The 11,091-nt window shown below is 44.0% G+C and overlaps 1 protein-coding gene across 7 annotated transcripts in view; it reads left to right on the top strand.

Annotated features, from left to right (window-relative positions):
- Positions 1–76: 76 nt before the first annotated feature.
- HYOU1 (hypoxia up-regulated 1) overlaps positions 77–11,091 on the top strand; it is a 28,047-nt gene continuing 17,032 nt past the window's right edge. Inside the window, exons 1-8 of one of the 7 annotated variants that reach the window (XM_043500914.1) lie at positions 77–319; positions 2,327–2,414; positions 3,428–3,521; positions 5,369–5,447; positions 5,803–5,957; positions 7,322–7,398; positions 8,488–8,669; positions 9,384–9,499. In XM_043500914.1, coding sequence (XP_043356849.1) covers positions 92–319; positions 2,327–2,414; positions 3,428–3,521; positions 5,369–5,447; positions 5,803–5,957; positions 7,322–7,398; positions 8,488–8,669; positions 9,384–9,499 — 1,019 coding nt within the window. In that variant the 5' untranslated portion in view covers positions 77–91. Of the gene's footprint in view, positions 930–970; positions 1,148–1,313; positions 1,413–2,236; positions 2,415–3,427; positions 3,522–5,368; positions 5,448–5,802; positions 5,958–7,321; positions 7,399–8,487; positions 8,670–9,383; positions 9,500–11,091 lie in introns of those variants that run through there. The other 6 variants (XM_043500915.1, XM_038380490.2, XM_043500916.1 and 3 more) reach the window with 6 other exon arrangements.

Genomic DNA, 11,091 nt, shown 5'->3' with positions numbered 1-11,091 from the left:
TCATGCAGTGGTTCCTCGCTCACCACCTGCCTCCGAATCTCTGGTGCATTCTTCCAGGGTTGCCTTAGGAGGGGAGGACCACGCCTGGCCCATGTGCGCCAATGGAGTTGGAGCGTCCCACGTGCTTCCTTCCGGCTCTTCTGAACGTGGCCCAATGGGGCTCGTCGGCTATCCGGATTGGCTCGCTAGGCCCGGCTCTGTTTGTCGCTCCAATGAGCTCTCGCCGCGTCCGGGCCAGAGGTTGCGCGAGACGCCGGGGCAGCTGCCGCTAATGGAACAAGTGGTGGAGGAGCTCGCGCAGCGTGTGGCTCAGTCGCAGGTGAGTGGCGGGCTGGGAGTGGCTGTCGGCGTATCGCGGGGCTTGGAGCGGAGCCTCCGGTTGTGGTGATCGGGAAGAAAACTAGCCTGGGGCTCTCTCTGACCCAAGGGTGTGGATGCAGCCTCCCCCCACAAGCTGCGCGGAGACATAAAGAGCCCCAGGCTCCGAAGGGGCTTCCCAGCCCTGCTGCAGGCCGTTCTGTCGGGGGAAGCTGCTAGTATTATGGGGGCGGCGGCCCGATAGAGCTCCCTCCGCCCCGGGAATGCTGGGAGCAGCGTGCTCCCCAGTAGAGACCTACCGAGGTCTGATCCGCGGTTCGAGGAAGGGAGCGGGGCTTTTTCACAGAGCCTGTCGCCCACGTCCCCTCATTCCGTTACCCCGCTGGGCACCGACTGTATGATTCATATCTGCCCCCCCCCAAGTCTGTGCTGTCGCGTAAAGCCAGTGTGTAAAGGAGAGTGTCAAGGGTTATTTTTCCATGTTGCACGGTAATCTGTGCATTCATGTGTGCAGAGCCTAGTGAATTTGTGGTTACTTGAGTTCTTGCTCTGTGGGCCTGGTGTGATTCTGTTGTTAGATGTGCGTTTCTCATCCATCAGCGTGGAGGATGGTGTGTATATATAACCAAATTTATTTTCAAATTTCAGGTTGGGTTGGTGGCTGTGTAGTGACTTGAGCATTTGCCTTTACCCAGCCCAGAAGCTACTCCCAAGAAGGCCAGTTTTAATAGAGAGAGGGGGGCATTGGCCCCCTGCAATATTTTTGTACTAGTTGCAGGGCTGATGGGTGCAGGAATGCCTCTGTAAGCCACGAATGTGTAATGTCAAGGTTAGTACTGCTTTGCTGAAGCAGTGCTGTGTGTGAAGAAGTGAAGGCAAATAAATAAGTAGATACTGTGTATACTAATACTTCAGGGCTGTCTAGAAGAATTGACCTGTCTCTCCTGTTTTCAGGCTGGGATGATAAATGTTGGGTGTAATTTCTTTAAGGTGGTGGCTGCTTTCTGTGCTGTGACATGATTCGTTGCCACACCTGCCCAGAAAATCTGCATTGGAGTTACTTGAAAGGCCTGGTGGGGAATATCAGTACATATGTAGGTTCCTTTTGTCAGATGCATGAGAATAAGATATAGTGGAGTGGGATTTTAAAGAGCAGTTGTTGCTACAGTGGATGTTTGTTTCCAAGTTAGATGTAGTTCTCTCAACAACATTTCAAAAAATTCCAAAAGGCTGCGATTAACATGGATTTAAATCCATTGTGATAGTTTCTCATAAAATCTCATGCAATATTTTTAGATTAACCTTTTTAAAAGCAGTAGGTCCTTTCTACTAAATTGAGGCACTTAAGAAAAGTGCAGTTAAATGTTTCTAATTTAAACATTCCACACAGGTATCGGTGTCAGATGTTTTATATTGCGCTCTTTGAAAATTTTGGAGATGAAATAATTTCACTCATCTTCAGACAAAGGGCCACTTAATCTGTTACTGAAATGCAACCATCTCTAGTGTGAAATGCAAAAACTTTCTAACAGTGCCCAAAAACCGCATAGATGTTTTACAGGAAGTGCAGACTATCATACCCAATTTAAACTGTAATTTAAGGAAGGAGATGTTAAGATGGGTTTTGCTAACAAAGTATGTGCATGTTTTGGAGCAACCTATGTGGGCTACTCTTCCAAGCAAGAAAATTAATATTTTGTTAAACTATTGTAAAACCAAAACTTAATATTCCAGACAGTTTTTTTTAATTTAACTTTTTTCTAAGAATGAACTATGTTTTTGTAAATTAGAGATAGATATGAACTATAATCCTGGATCCAAACTCTCTGAATTTGGGTTGTGGGTAGAGCCAGATAAGAACTTTATATCTCAGGTTTATCTTTACATTAAATATTTAATATGTGGTTTTATTTATTAGTTGTTGGCATAAAGAAGAAAAATCCCACCACATGCTGAGAATTTCACCGCCAGACTGGGGAATTAATCTTTGCTGCTTATTTTCAGCAAGATATTAACAGTTTTAATGGCCAGGATGACACAAGTGACCTTGTGGTCTCTGACCTTCCTCCTGCTGGCCTGTCTTCCATCAGAAACAGGTATGTGCACACTTTTCAGATTTTTACAACCTGATTAGTGTTTGAGGGAAGTTTTAAAAAATCTGCACATTAGGGACTAGCTGGTTCTGGGAATTGCCAGTGGGATATGCCTCCAAGATCGTGACTTGAAGTCCAGCCTGAAAATTATAACTATCCAGCTGCTGTTTGGGGATTTTTGTGAAATGAGTTGGTAGGTTTCGGTCCTGTTCTCAGCGAATAAATGTGTTCATTGCAAAAAAGCAGTTAGTATGATTGGTCCCTCATTTGCAACTCAGCAGAGAAGCTAAGCATTGATTGGGTCAAGGAGACTGTATCAAGGGTCACTCCCTTCTCAGCACTTGAGGAGGTCTCTGCTGGGTTATGGGGAGGTACATCAGGAGCTGGTGCACAGGGAGAGCTTGGGGACAGAGGATTTCTGTCTCCAGGGCTCTCATTCTAATAAACTTTCACCAGCATGAAATTCACAATATTGTCTCAGGCTTCTAGTTTAAGAGAAAGAAGCATATAAAAATAAGCAATTGAACTGCAGTTTACTCAGAACTGGGGGATAAAATTAAATGGCAAACAAAATATAGAGGTGCATGATAAAGAGATGAAGCTGACAGTCCTTGATGTAATTCTGACATGTTAGTCCTAAAATTTATTGAAAATGAACAGCGTAGCACTGATGAAGCCCAGGGAGACATGGAACTGCCCATACCTCAGAATATTTGCAGTGTTGTTCTAGCCATGTTGGTCCCAGGATATCCAATAGACAAGGTGGGTGAGGTAATATTTTTTTTATTGGACCAACTTCTGAAGAAGAGCTCTATTTAGCTCAAATTGTCTTTCTCCAACAGAAGTTGGTCCAATAAACTATATTACCACACCCCCCCCTTGTCTTTTTCATACCTCAGAATGGTATTTCCTCACCTTCCTATGGATTCAATACTTAAGGATGACCCCGCTCTTCTCCCATTCTTTTTCTCATGGAAAAAGTACAGCTTCTCACATCTATTCCTTTTGCGTTGCAGATGCTCTGGCTGTCATGTCTGTGGACCTGGGCAGTGAGTCAATGAAGATAGCTATCGTAAAACCTGGGGTGCCCATGGAAATCGTTTTAAACAAGTAAACTATAATTCTTCTTCTTGGTCTAAAATGTTCCCATATCAGCAAGCCTGTGAGGAGATACAAGTTATGATGGAAACTCCTATCTCGGAACCTTCTGTAAAGGCCTTCTATACTCATTTATTTCAGGGCTTGAAACAGCCTTTCAATACAAGGAAACTTTCCCAAGGGAATGGAAGAGCCTACGCTGTCACTATTTGCAGGATATAATCATTAATTTAGAAGAAATTTCTAGCCCTTATGATTAAGAAAACCTTCCAGTTGTGACCCAAATTCAAGAGATGCAGTGTCATCTTCCTGCATCTACAGTGCCTTTACTGCTTCTCAGCTTTGCCAAACTGCCCAAAGTAATGCTAAAACTGGTTGGTTGCACTGTAACTATTCAGAAACCTGTGGGCAGTAGTGAAACAGAAAAGAATCACCTGTTCTCTCTGCTATTGGCATTGGAGCTATTCACTGGCTTAGATGATGGGGGGGGGGGGGGAAGCAGAGGCTGGGAGAGGGGTAGAATAGCAGAGAAACCTCCATCTTGTAGCAGTCAGAAAAAGGAAGATGACTGGATTCCCTTACTGCTCCCCAAAGATCAAGTATCTGTTGGTGGGAAGAGGGAGCTCCTTCACTCCCATAGGCAGAAGGTGAGAGACTTAAGGAGTATCCAGCTTTGGAGAGGGTTCAGAGAAGAGCCAAGAGAATGACCACAGGGTTAGAAAATGTCTCAGTGATAGACTCAAGGCGCTCAATCTATTTAGTGTAACAAAGAGAAGTTTCAGGGATGATTTCATTACAGTCTAGAAGTACCTACATTAGGAGCAAATATTTGATAATGGATTCTTTAATTTGGTAGAGAAAGGTATAACAAGATCTAATGGCTGGAAGTTGAATCTTGACAAATTCACTTTGAAATAAGGCATATTTTAACAGTGATGGTAATTAACCATTGGGACAATTTACCAAGGGTCATGCTGGATTCTTTGTCACTACCAATTTTTAAATCAAATTGGCTATTTTTTTTAAATAAGATCTATTCTAGTTCAGACAGGAATTATCTGGGGGACATTCTATGGCCTGTATTGTACAGGCAGACTAGATGATCACAATAGTCCCTTCTGGCCTTGCAATCTACGACTCTGCTAGCCAAAGGTTGATGGGAAAGATGGCTTCCCCAATGAGGTTGCAGAGAATGCTTGCAAAAGAGAATTGCCTCTGAACCTCGCTTGTTGGGCATGAGTTAATCTTTTGTTTGTCTCAGGCTAGCATGTGTCAGGTAACTTTTCCAAGTTCTGACATTGCTATTCAATTATAGCCCTTTCTTGTCATGCAACTGTCTCTTACCATCCTTCTGGAGTTAGAAGTAGAGTGTGGGGGGGAAGCTAGGTATGGTAATAGGTCATGAAGGTACTGAGAAATCGGAAACACACTGAGGTTTTTAGAGTGGCCTTCAGCTCTGAGCCATTTGTTAGAAATTCAGGAAAGTGCTGCCTCTGGCATTCTAACGCTTTAGTTACTGTCTTCCAAGCTTCCCAGCAGTATGGAAGCAGGGATAAATCACAGATGCCTTTCAAATAGACAGGTAGAGCTATTGTAGGTGACGCTGCACTGAACTGTGCTGCATCTCATTCTTGGAGAATGATCAGTTAGCACAGCAGCCCTGGAAGGAGATGCTGCTATTGGAAAAACTTCAGACTAATTAATGATGAGCTATCTCTAGCACGTAGCCTCTGTTCCTGGTGGCATCTGAGTATCCTTCCTGAGTTCCTCTGCATTAAACAGTCTCAGCCTTGTCAGTGGGGGTTGTTTGCAATGAATGTCTATCTGTCATATATTTAATCCTTTTTTTTCTTGCTTAGAGAGTCACATAGGAAAACGCCAGTGACTGTAGCTCTGAAAGAAAATGAGCGTCTCTTTGGCGATAGTGCGGTGGGAATGGTAAGATACCAAATCACCTAAATTCCAGCTGCATATGTTGTACATATACCTGTATACAAAACCTGCATTCCATGTGTATTCTCTACACTAGTCCCTTGGAGATGGATTTCTGAGTGCCCAAGTTAAGAGATTTTACCCCCTCACCTAGTATTATTTCTCCTATGGGAATTCTAGTTAACATGTGGTTTTGTCTCTGCTTTTTACCAGCCTGTCAATCTTGGCTCCCATAGCAAATATTCTTTCCCAAATATACGCACACAGTGCGAGGCTGGTTGGGAGGGATTAAGTGAAAGTTCCCTGAGAGTCAGGACTGAACATTATACTTTCGGGTGACTTGCTTTCTTCCTTTCTGCAGTCCATAAAGAACCCGAAGATGGCACTCAGATATTTTCAGGACCTGCTGGGTAAACACATAGATAACCCCCAAGTGACACTGTACCGTTGGCGCTTTCCACAACATGAGCTGGTAAAGGACGAGAGGAGACAGACGGTTATCTTCAAACTGTCCCAGTGAGTGACCGACTCCAATTGCCTCCTGAGACCTTCGCTGCTGTGCTGTTGCTTATGAAACTTGCAGGGAAATGTCTCCTCTAGCATGTCAGCAGCTGACTCTCACCACTAGAGAGAGGGGAAATGCTGGTTTTAGCTTTCTCTGTAGCATGGCCAAGCAAGGGAAGCTTGTTGTATGTATCATTCTAGAGAGCTGCTCCAGACAGCTACAGATGGAGGTATAAAATCTCTCTGGGAAGGAATGGCCATCTTAAAGGCCCAGTTATTGGATTTGGAGCCTGTCAGTTCAAATTCTGCCCAGGTCAGTAGTGAAAACAGTGAAGTGAGCTTGGGAGGAGAGAGGTGTCATTACAATTCCCAGTCAGCAGGGACTGACATTCCAAATACTGCTGCAATTGGCCATTTGCCAGTCTCAGCACAGAGACTGTTGAGATTATGTTCCCTGATGCCCCAAAGGCATCAGTCCAGCTCAAGGTAAAGCACTTTAATAGAGGATAGCATGGGGACAAGAGGGAAGCTTTCCCTGCCACTGCCTGTGCTGTGCTTGTTCTCTGGATAAATAAAGCACTTTGAATTCCAGGACTGTCAGTCCAGGAGGAGGGAGATGGATGGTGGATTCTCTGCATCTGAAAGGCCTTTTTCTGGTGCCCTGTCCATTCGTGCATCTTTGCAGAGTTTCTCTGAATGACATCCCCCAATTCTTGGGCAGGGATATTGTCCAGGGTTCTCTGCAGTCTCCTGCTTAGATCCCTTGTTTTGATCCTGTGACTTGTAACCCATCCCTGTTTGTTCCTTCTTTCTTTTCTCTCTCTCCTCACCCCCCCCCCCCATCTCACCTGTGATCTGTTGATTTCTGGCTTTTATGGCACCACCTCACCACCTGAGGGTGTGCGCCTCTACTTCCTTTGGTGAGCAGAGCTTACCAATCCCAACATGGTTGAATTATAACCTTCTGGAATAATAATGTTCCCACTTCATATTTATGGACGCAGGTGGTGTCTGTTTCTCACAGGGTCCCTGCTGGACTTTTCATTGATGGCTTATTTTGACCATTTGGTGTGTTTAAAAGTGGAGCTTTGGGCCACATTGTCCTTGTTGAGGAGAGGGGAATACTCTCCTCTCCAAGAGCCTTGCTGCAAGTTCTATCGCCTTTTTTACTCTCTGGGGGGAAGACTTTTCCATATTTTTTCCCAGGATCTGATAATTCCTCAGACTTTTGTGATTTTTGGGCTGTCATGTTGGTGCTTCATCTCATATTGCCCAGTGTATTGTGAGAATTGCTAGAGAAGCTTTGGCTTTACAGTTGAATATAACTTTTGGTGCCTGTCTGATGGAGGGTTTTATATTCTTGCCTTGTGTTGCAGTGAAACGCAGTATTCTCCAGAAGAGATACTGGGCATGGTCCTGAACTATTCACGTGGTCTGGCTGAGGAATTTGCAGGTTGGAATGATTGTTGCTTTTTTACAGTATCCATACATTGTTCAGTTTATTTTGTTTAATTTCAGAGGATGTGGAATTTACAGGGAAACTCGAGGGGACGGGGTTTGAAGGTCTCAAATGGGATGTTTTGGGGAATCGGAAACAGGATGTTGAATCGTTTAACCTTTTGAAGTCATCAGTTTAAATCAAGCTTAAGCTGCTAATTATCCAGAGTTTCTAGCTGATGGCTGTTTGGTGATGTCTTAGCCCGGTTCCTTGTGGACAAGTACCCATGTGTTTATATATTTAAAAAAAAAGTGCAAAAATCTGGTGGGTATTTTTAACTAGCCCTCATATTGGCACCCTCTAAAGATAATAAATATAGAGACTGAAGACTTCTTTCATCTCTAGAGCTGGTTAGGACTTGAGGCATGGTGATAGGAATTTGGCAGGAGAGCAGCAAACTTGCCCTGCTGCCGTCCACCTTATACCTGCTCTGTTGATAGATGGTTCCTTTCACCAGAGCTAATTTTTTTTTTTTAAACATATGAGTTTGCCTTGGGGAATATTAATTAATAAAAGCAACTAAACCATGCACTTCTCACGACTGTATTGTTAATCAGAAAAGTCAGCAGCAATGGCAATTGCAGAAGAATTGGCTGGATCTGTTCTTACTGCTGTATTATAGGACTGCAGTTAACATACTTACAATTCAGGCAGTTGTACTAAAGGGAGTTCAAACAAGATTTTACCCCAGAGAGAATTCAGTCATCTACAGGCCAGGATTTTGGGATCCTGGAAGATTAGATTAATTGCTGAAGTCTGAACAGATTGAACATGTTCCTTTAGCAGCAGATACTGGGAGTATGACCATCTCGCAGGATGCTGTGAAGCCTGGTGGATTTGAGGTGGAAACACGGAAACAAATTCGACTCCGTTGATGACTTCTTTCAGTTTCACCTGGGCTGAAATGGACCTATAGTCTCTCTCTGCAGCGTTGACTTTGCTGTCACAATCTCCATAGTTACTTGCATGTTGATAGCCATATTATGGAGGAGTTTTTGCACTTGCCTCTCCCATGGAAAACCTCTTCTCTTCCATGCTTTGCAGAACAACCTGTAAAGGATGCAGTGATCACCGTCCCTGTATACTTCAATCAGGCAGAGAGGAGGGCAGTCCTGCATGCAGCTCAGATGGCAGACCTGAAGGTCCTGCAGCTGATCAATGACAACACTGCTGTGGCTCTGAACTATGGGGTCTTCAGGAGGAAGGACATCAATGCCACAGCACAGGTATACGCAGCTGGTGCGGAGGTGGGGGTGCTACTGAATTCCACTTGAGCGAGTGGGAAACTTAAAAGTGATGAACTGTAAAGATGTGCTCATGCTGGTTGAGTGCTCATCTTGGTTACTTGCTGTTATAGACCTGTCTAAGTATAGACTAAGTACAGAGCACGTGTATAAAACAGCAAGTACATTCCTAACTGTTGCACTTTCTGATAGATATGGAAAGCAAAGAGGCAGTTTGTAGTGCAGAGAGTGGGGAACTGGGAGTTGGGACTCCTGGGTTCTAATCAGCTTCACCACACTCTCTTGACCAGTTTCTTCCCCCCCCCCTTGTAAAATGGGGCAATGATACCGATTTACCTCACTGGGGACTGGGAGGTTGTTTGTTTGTAAAATACTTGGGAGTTACTCAGATTGAAGGAACTCCAGATGAGAAAAGCATTCATTCTGTTTTCTACTTTATAAAACAGAAGTATGGGAGAAATAAGGACACACTCGGTAGGTCCGTTATTACAGGCTTCCAGTCCTCATGGCTATAGCTGCAAGTCTAATGTTAAGTAACTGTGCTTTGCTGTCTCTCAGTGGACTGGAGCAAGTTCACTGAATGATCAGTGCCTGTCCCATTCCAAGCTGTGTGTTCCCCAAGATCTTCTCTCCTTCCCATTCAGGGACAAAATACCCCGGAACCTTACTTCGCCTTCTCTGATTTCTTCTTTACAGAATATCATGTTTTATGACATGGGAGCAGGAAGCACCGTGTGTACAATAGTGACTTATCAGACAGTGAAAACCAAGGACTCGGGGACCCAGCCTCAGCTGCAGATTCAGGGGGTCGGGTAAGAATTTCTCTTGGGTCCCATACTTAAAAGAAAATATTTACTTTCCTGGCTCTTCTAAACACAGAATGGGCTGCGTTTCGGAACTAGTTTCAAACATGAATATTCAGACAAAAGCTGGAGTCTGGGCAGGATGCCTCGGGTGGGAGGATTCAGTCTATAAGTAACTTAGGTGACTTCACTTTGTGCAAAGGATAGTTGGAATGTGGACATGTTGCCAAACTTTTATGTGTAGCTCATAGCGACCCTTGTGTATATAGAGTACCAAACACTTTCTATGATAAAAGATTCTTGTGACTCTTTTTTTGAGAATTGATTTTGGCAGGTCTTTGAAATTTGACATGGACAAAAGCCTGGGGCTAGAGCTATGCCTCTCCTTTATTCCATGAAATTCTGTTCAGGTTTTAGCTGAGTTAATAATTTTAAAAAAGACTTTCCCTTCTTTTGCTTCTGTTCCTTGGGGCCTACACTGCTAACAAAGCAGCAGCACGTGCTGTAATGTAAGAACACCTGGATGCTGCCAGGGCATCTGTAGCTGGGGCAGGGCAGGGGGAAAGCTGGGCTGAGCTGGGCTTCCCCCAATCCAGAATGTGTCCCATCATTCACTTTGGGAGTACCGCGTGGAGCAGGAGAGCCCACCTCCTGGGTTTTTGATGGGGAGGGGATAAAGCTAGCTAGGCTCCCTACAACCACCTACTAGACTCATAGGGTATAAGCATCCCATCACCCTTCTGGGAAAACAACTTTCTCCTGCGTCAGATAATGTGTTTAGTACAGTAGCTCAAGTGGCAACAGTCTGTGCTGTAGTGCTGAAGGTTCAAAATTCAAACTCTGCTGAAGGTATATGATTGCTATGGTATGGTGATCACACTTGTACACAAGTCCTTCTTTTTTTAACCAAAAAAAAAAAACCCTTGGAAATTACATTTTTAAAAAAAAAACTACATTTAAAATATATTTACTATTAAAATAAAGCACTCAAAGATTAGGAAATGCCATATGTATAGTTGCCCATGCAATCTTAATTCAGTCTCTTTGTCCAACCCATGTACAGTACCGAAGGAGGCAGGGGTTCTAGGGCTGTAGGGATAGAAAGTATGTGTAATTAAAGACTGTCTCATAATGCGTATGCACAAGATTCCACAGGCAACTAAGTCTGGCATTTGCTAGCTGGATTTACAGTTGTAAACCTAAATAACGCTTTTAGCATAGTTTACTTGTATGTGAGATAGTAGAAGTTGGTTCATTGGGCTGAGGAAGTTTGACATTCTTTTGGGGAGGAGATAATGCAAGGCTTGGAAGGAGAGGAAGGATGACCATGCTAGGGAGGTAGAGGGTGTCTAGTGGCTGAACATAAAAGACCACAGTGTCTTCCCACCCATAATGTTTAAAGAACTGGTTGTAAGGAAATAACTTTTGGGATCTGAGTTAGACAAAGCCTGGCTTTTCAGGAGCTCATCACCTTAGGCACTTTTAGTGTGTCTGTTATGAAGCCCCTCTGCTCGAAGGCTGTTGGGGTGATGAATTCATCTCATTCGAATGGTGCATTTGTTCTTCTGAGCAGACACGATATCCATTCAAAGTCACTCCTA

The sequence above is a fragment of the Dermochelys coriacea genome, chromosome 22 (assembly GCF_009764565.3).
Source record: "Dermochelys coriacea isolate rDerCor1 chromosome 22, rDerCor1.pri.v4, whole genome shotgun sequence".
In the NCBI taxonomy this organism is placed as follows: domain Eukaryota; kingdom Metazoa; phylum Chordata; order Testudines; family Dermochelyidae; genus Dermochelys; species Dermochelys coriacea.
The sequence above is the reverse complement of the archived record's forward strand: the minus strand, read 5'-3'. Positions and strand labels throughout refer to the sequence as shown.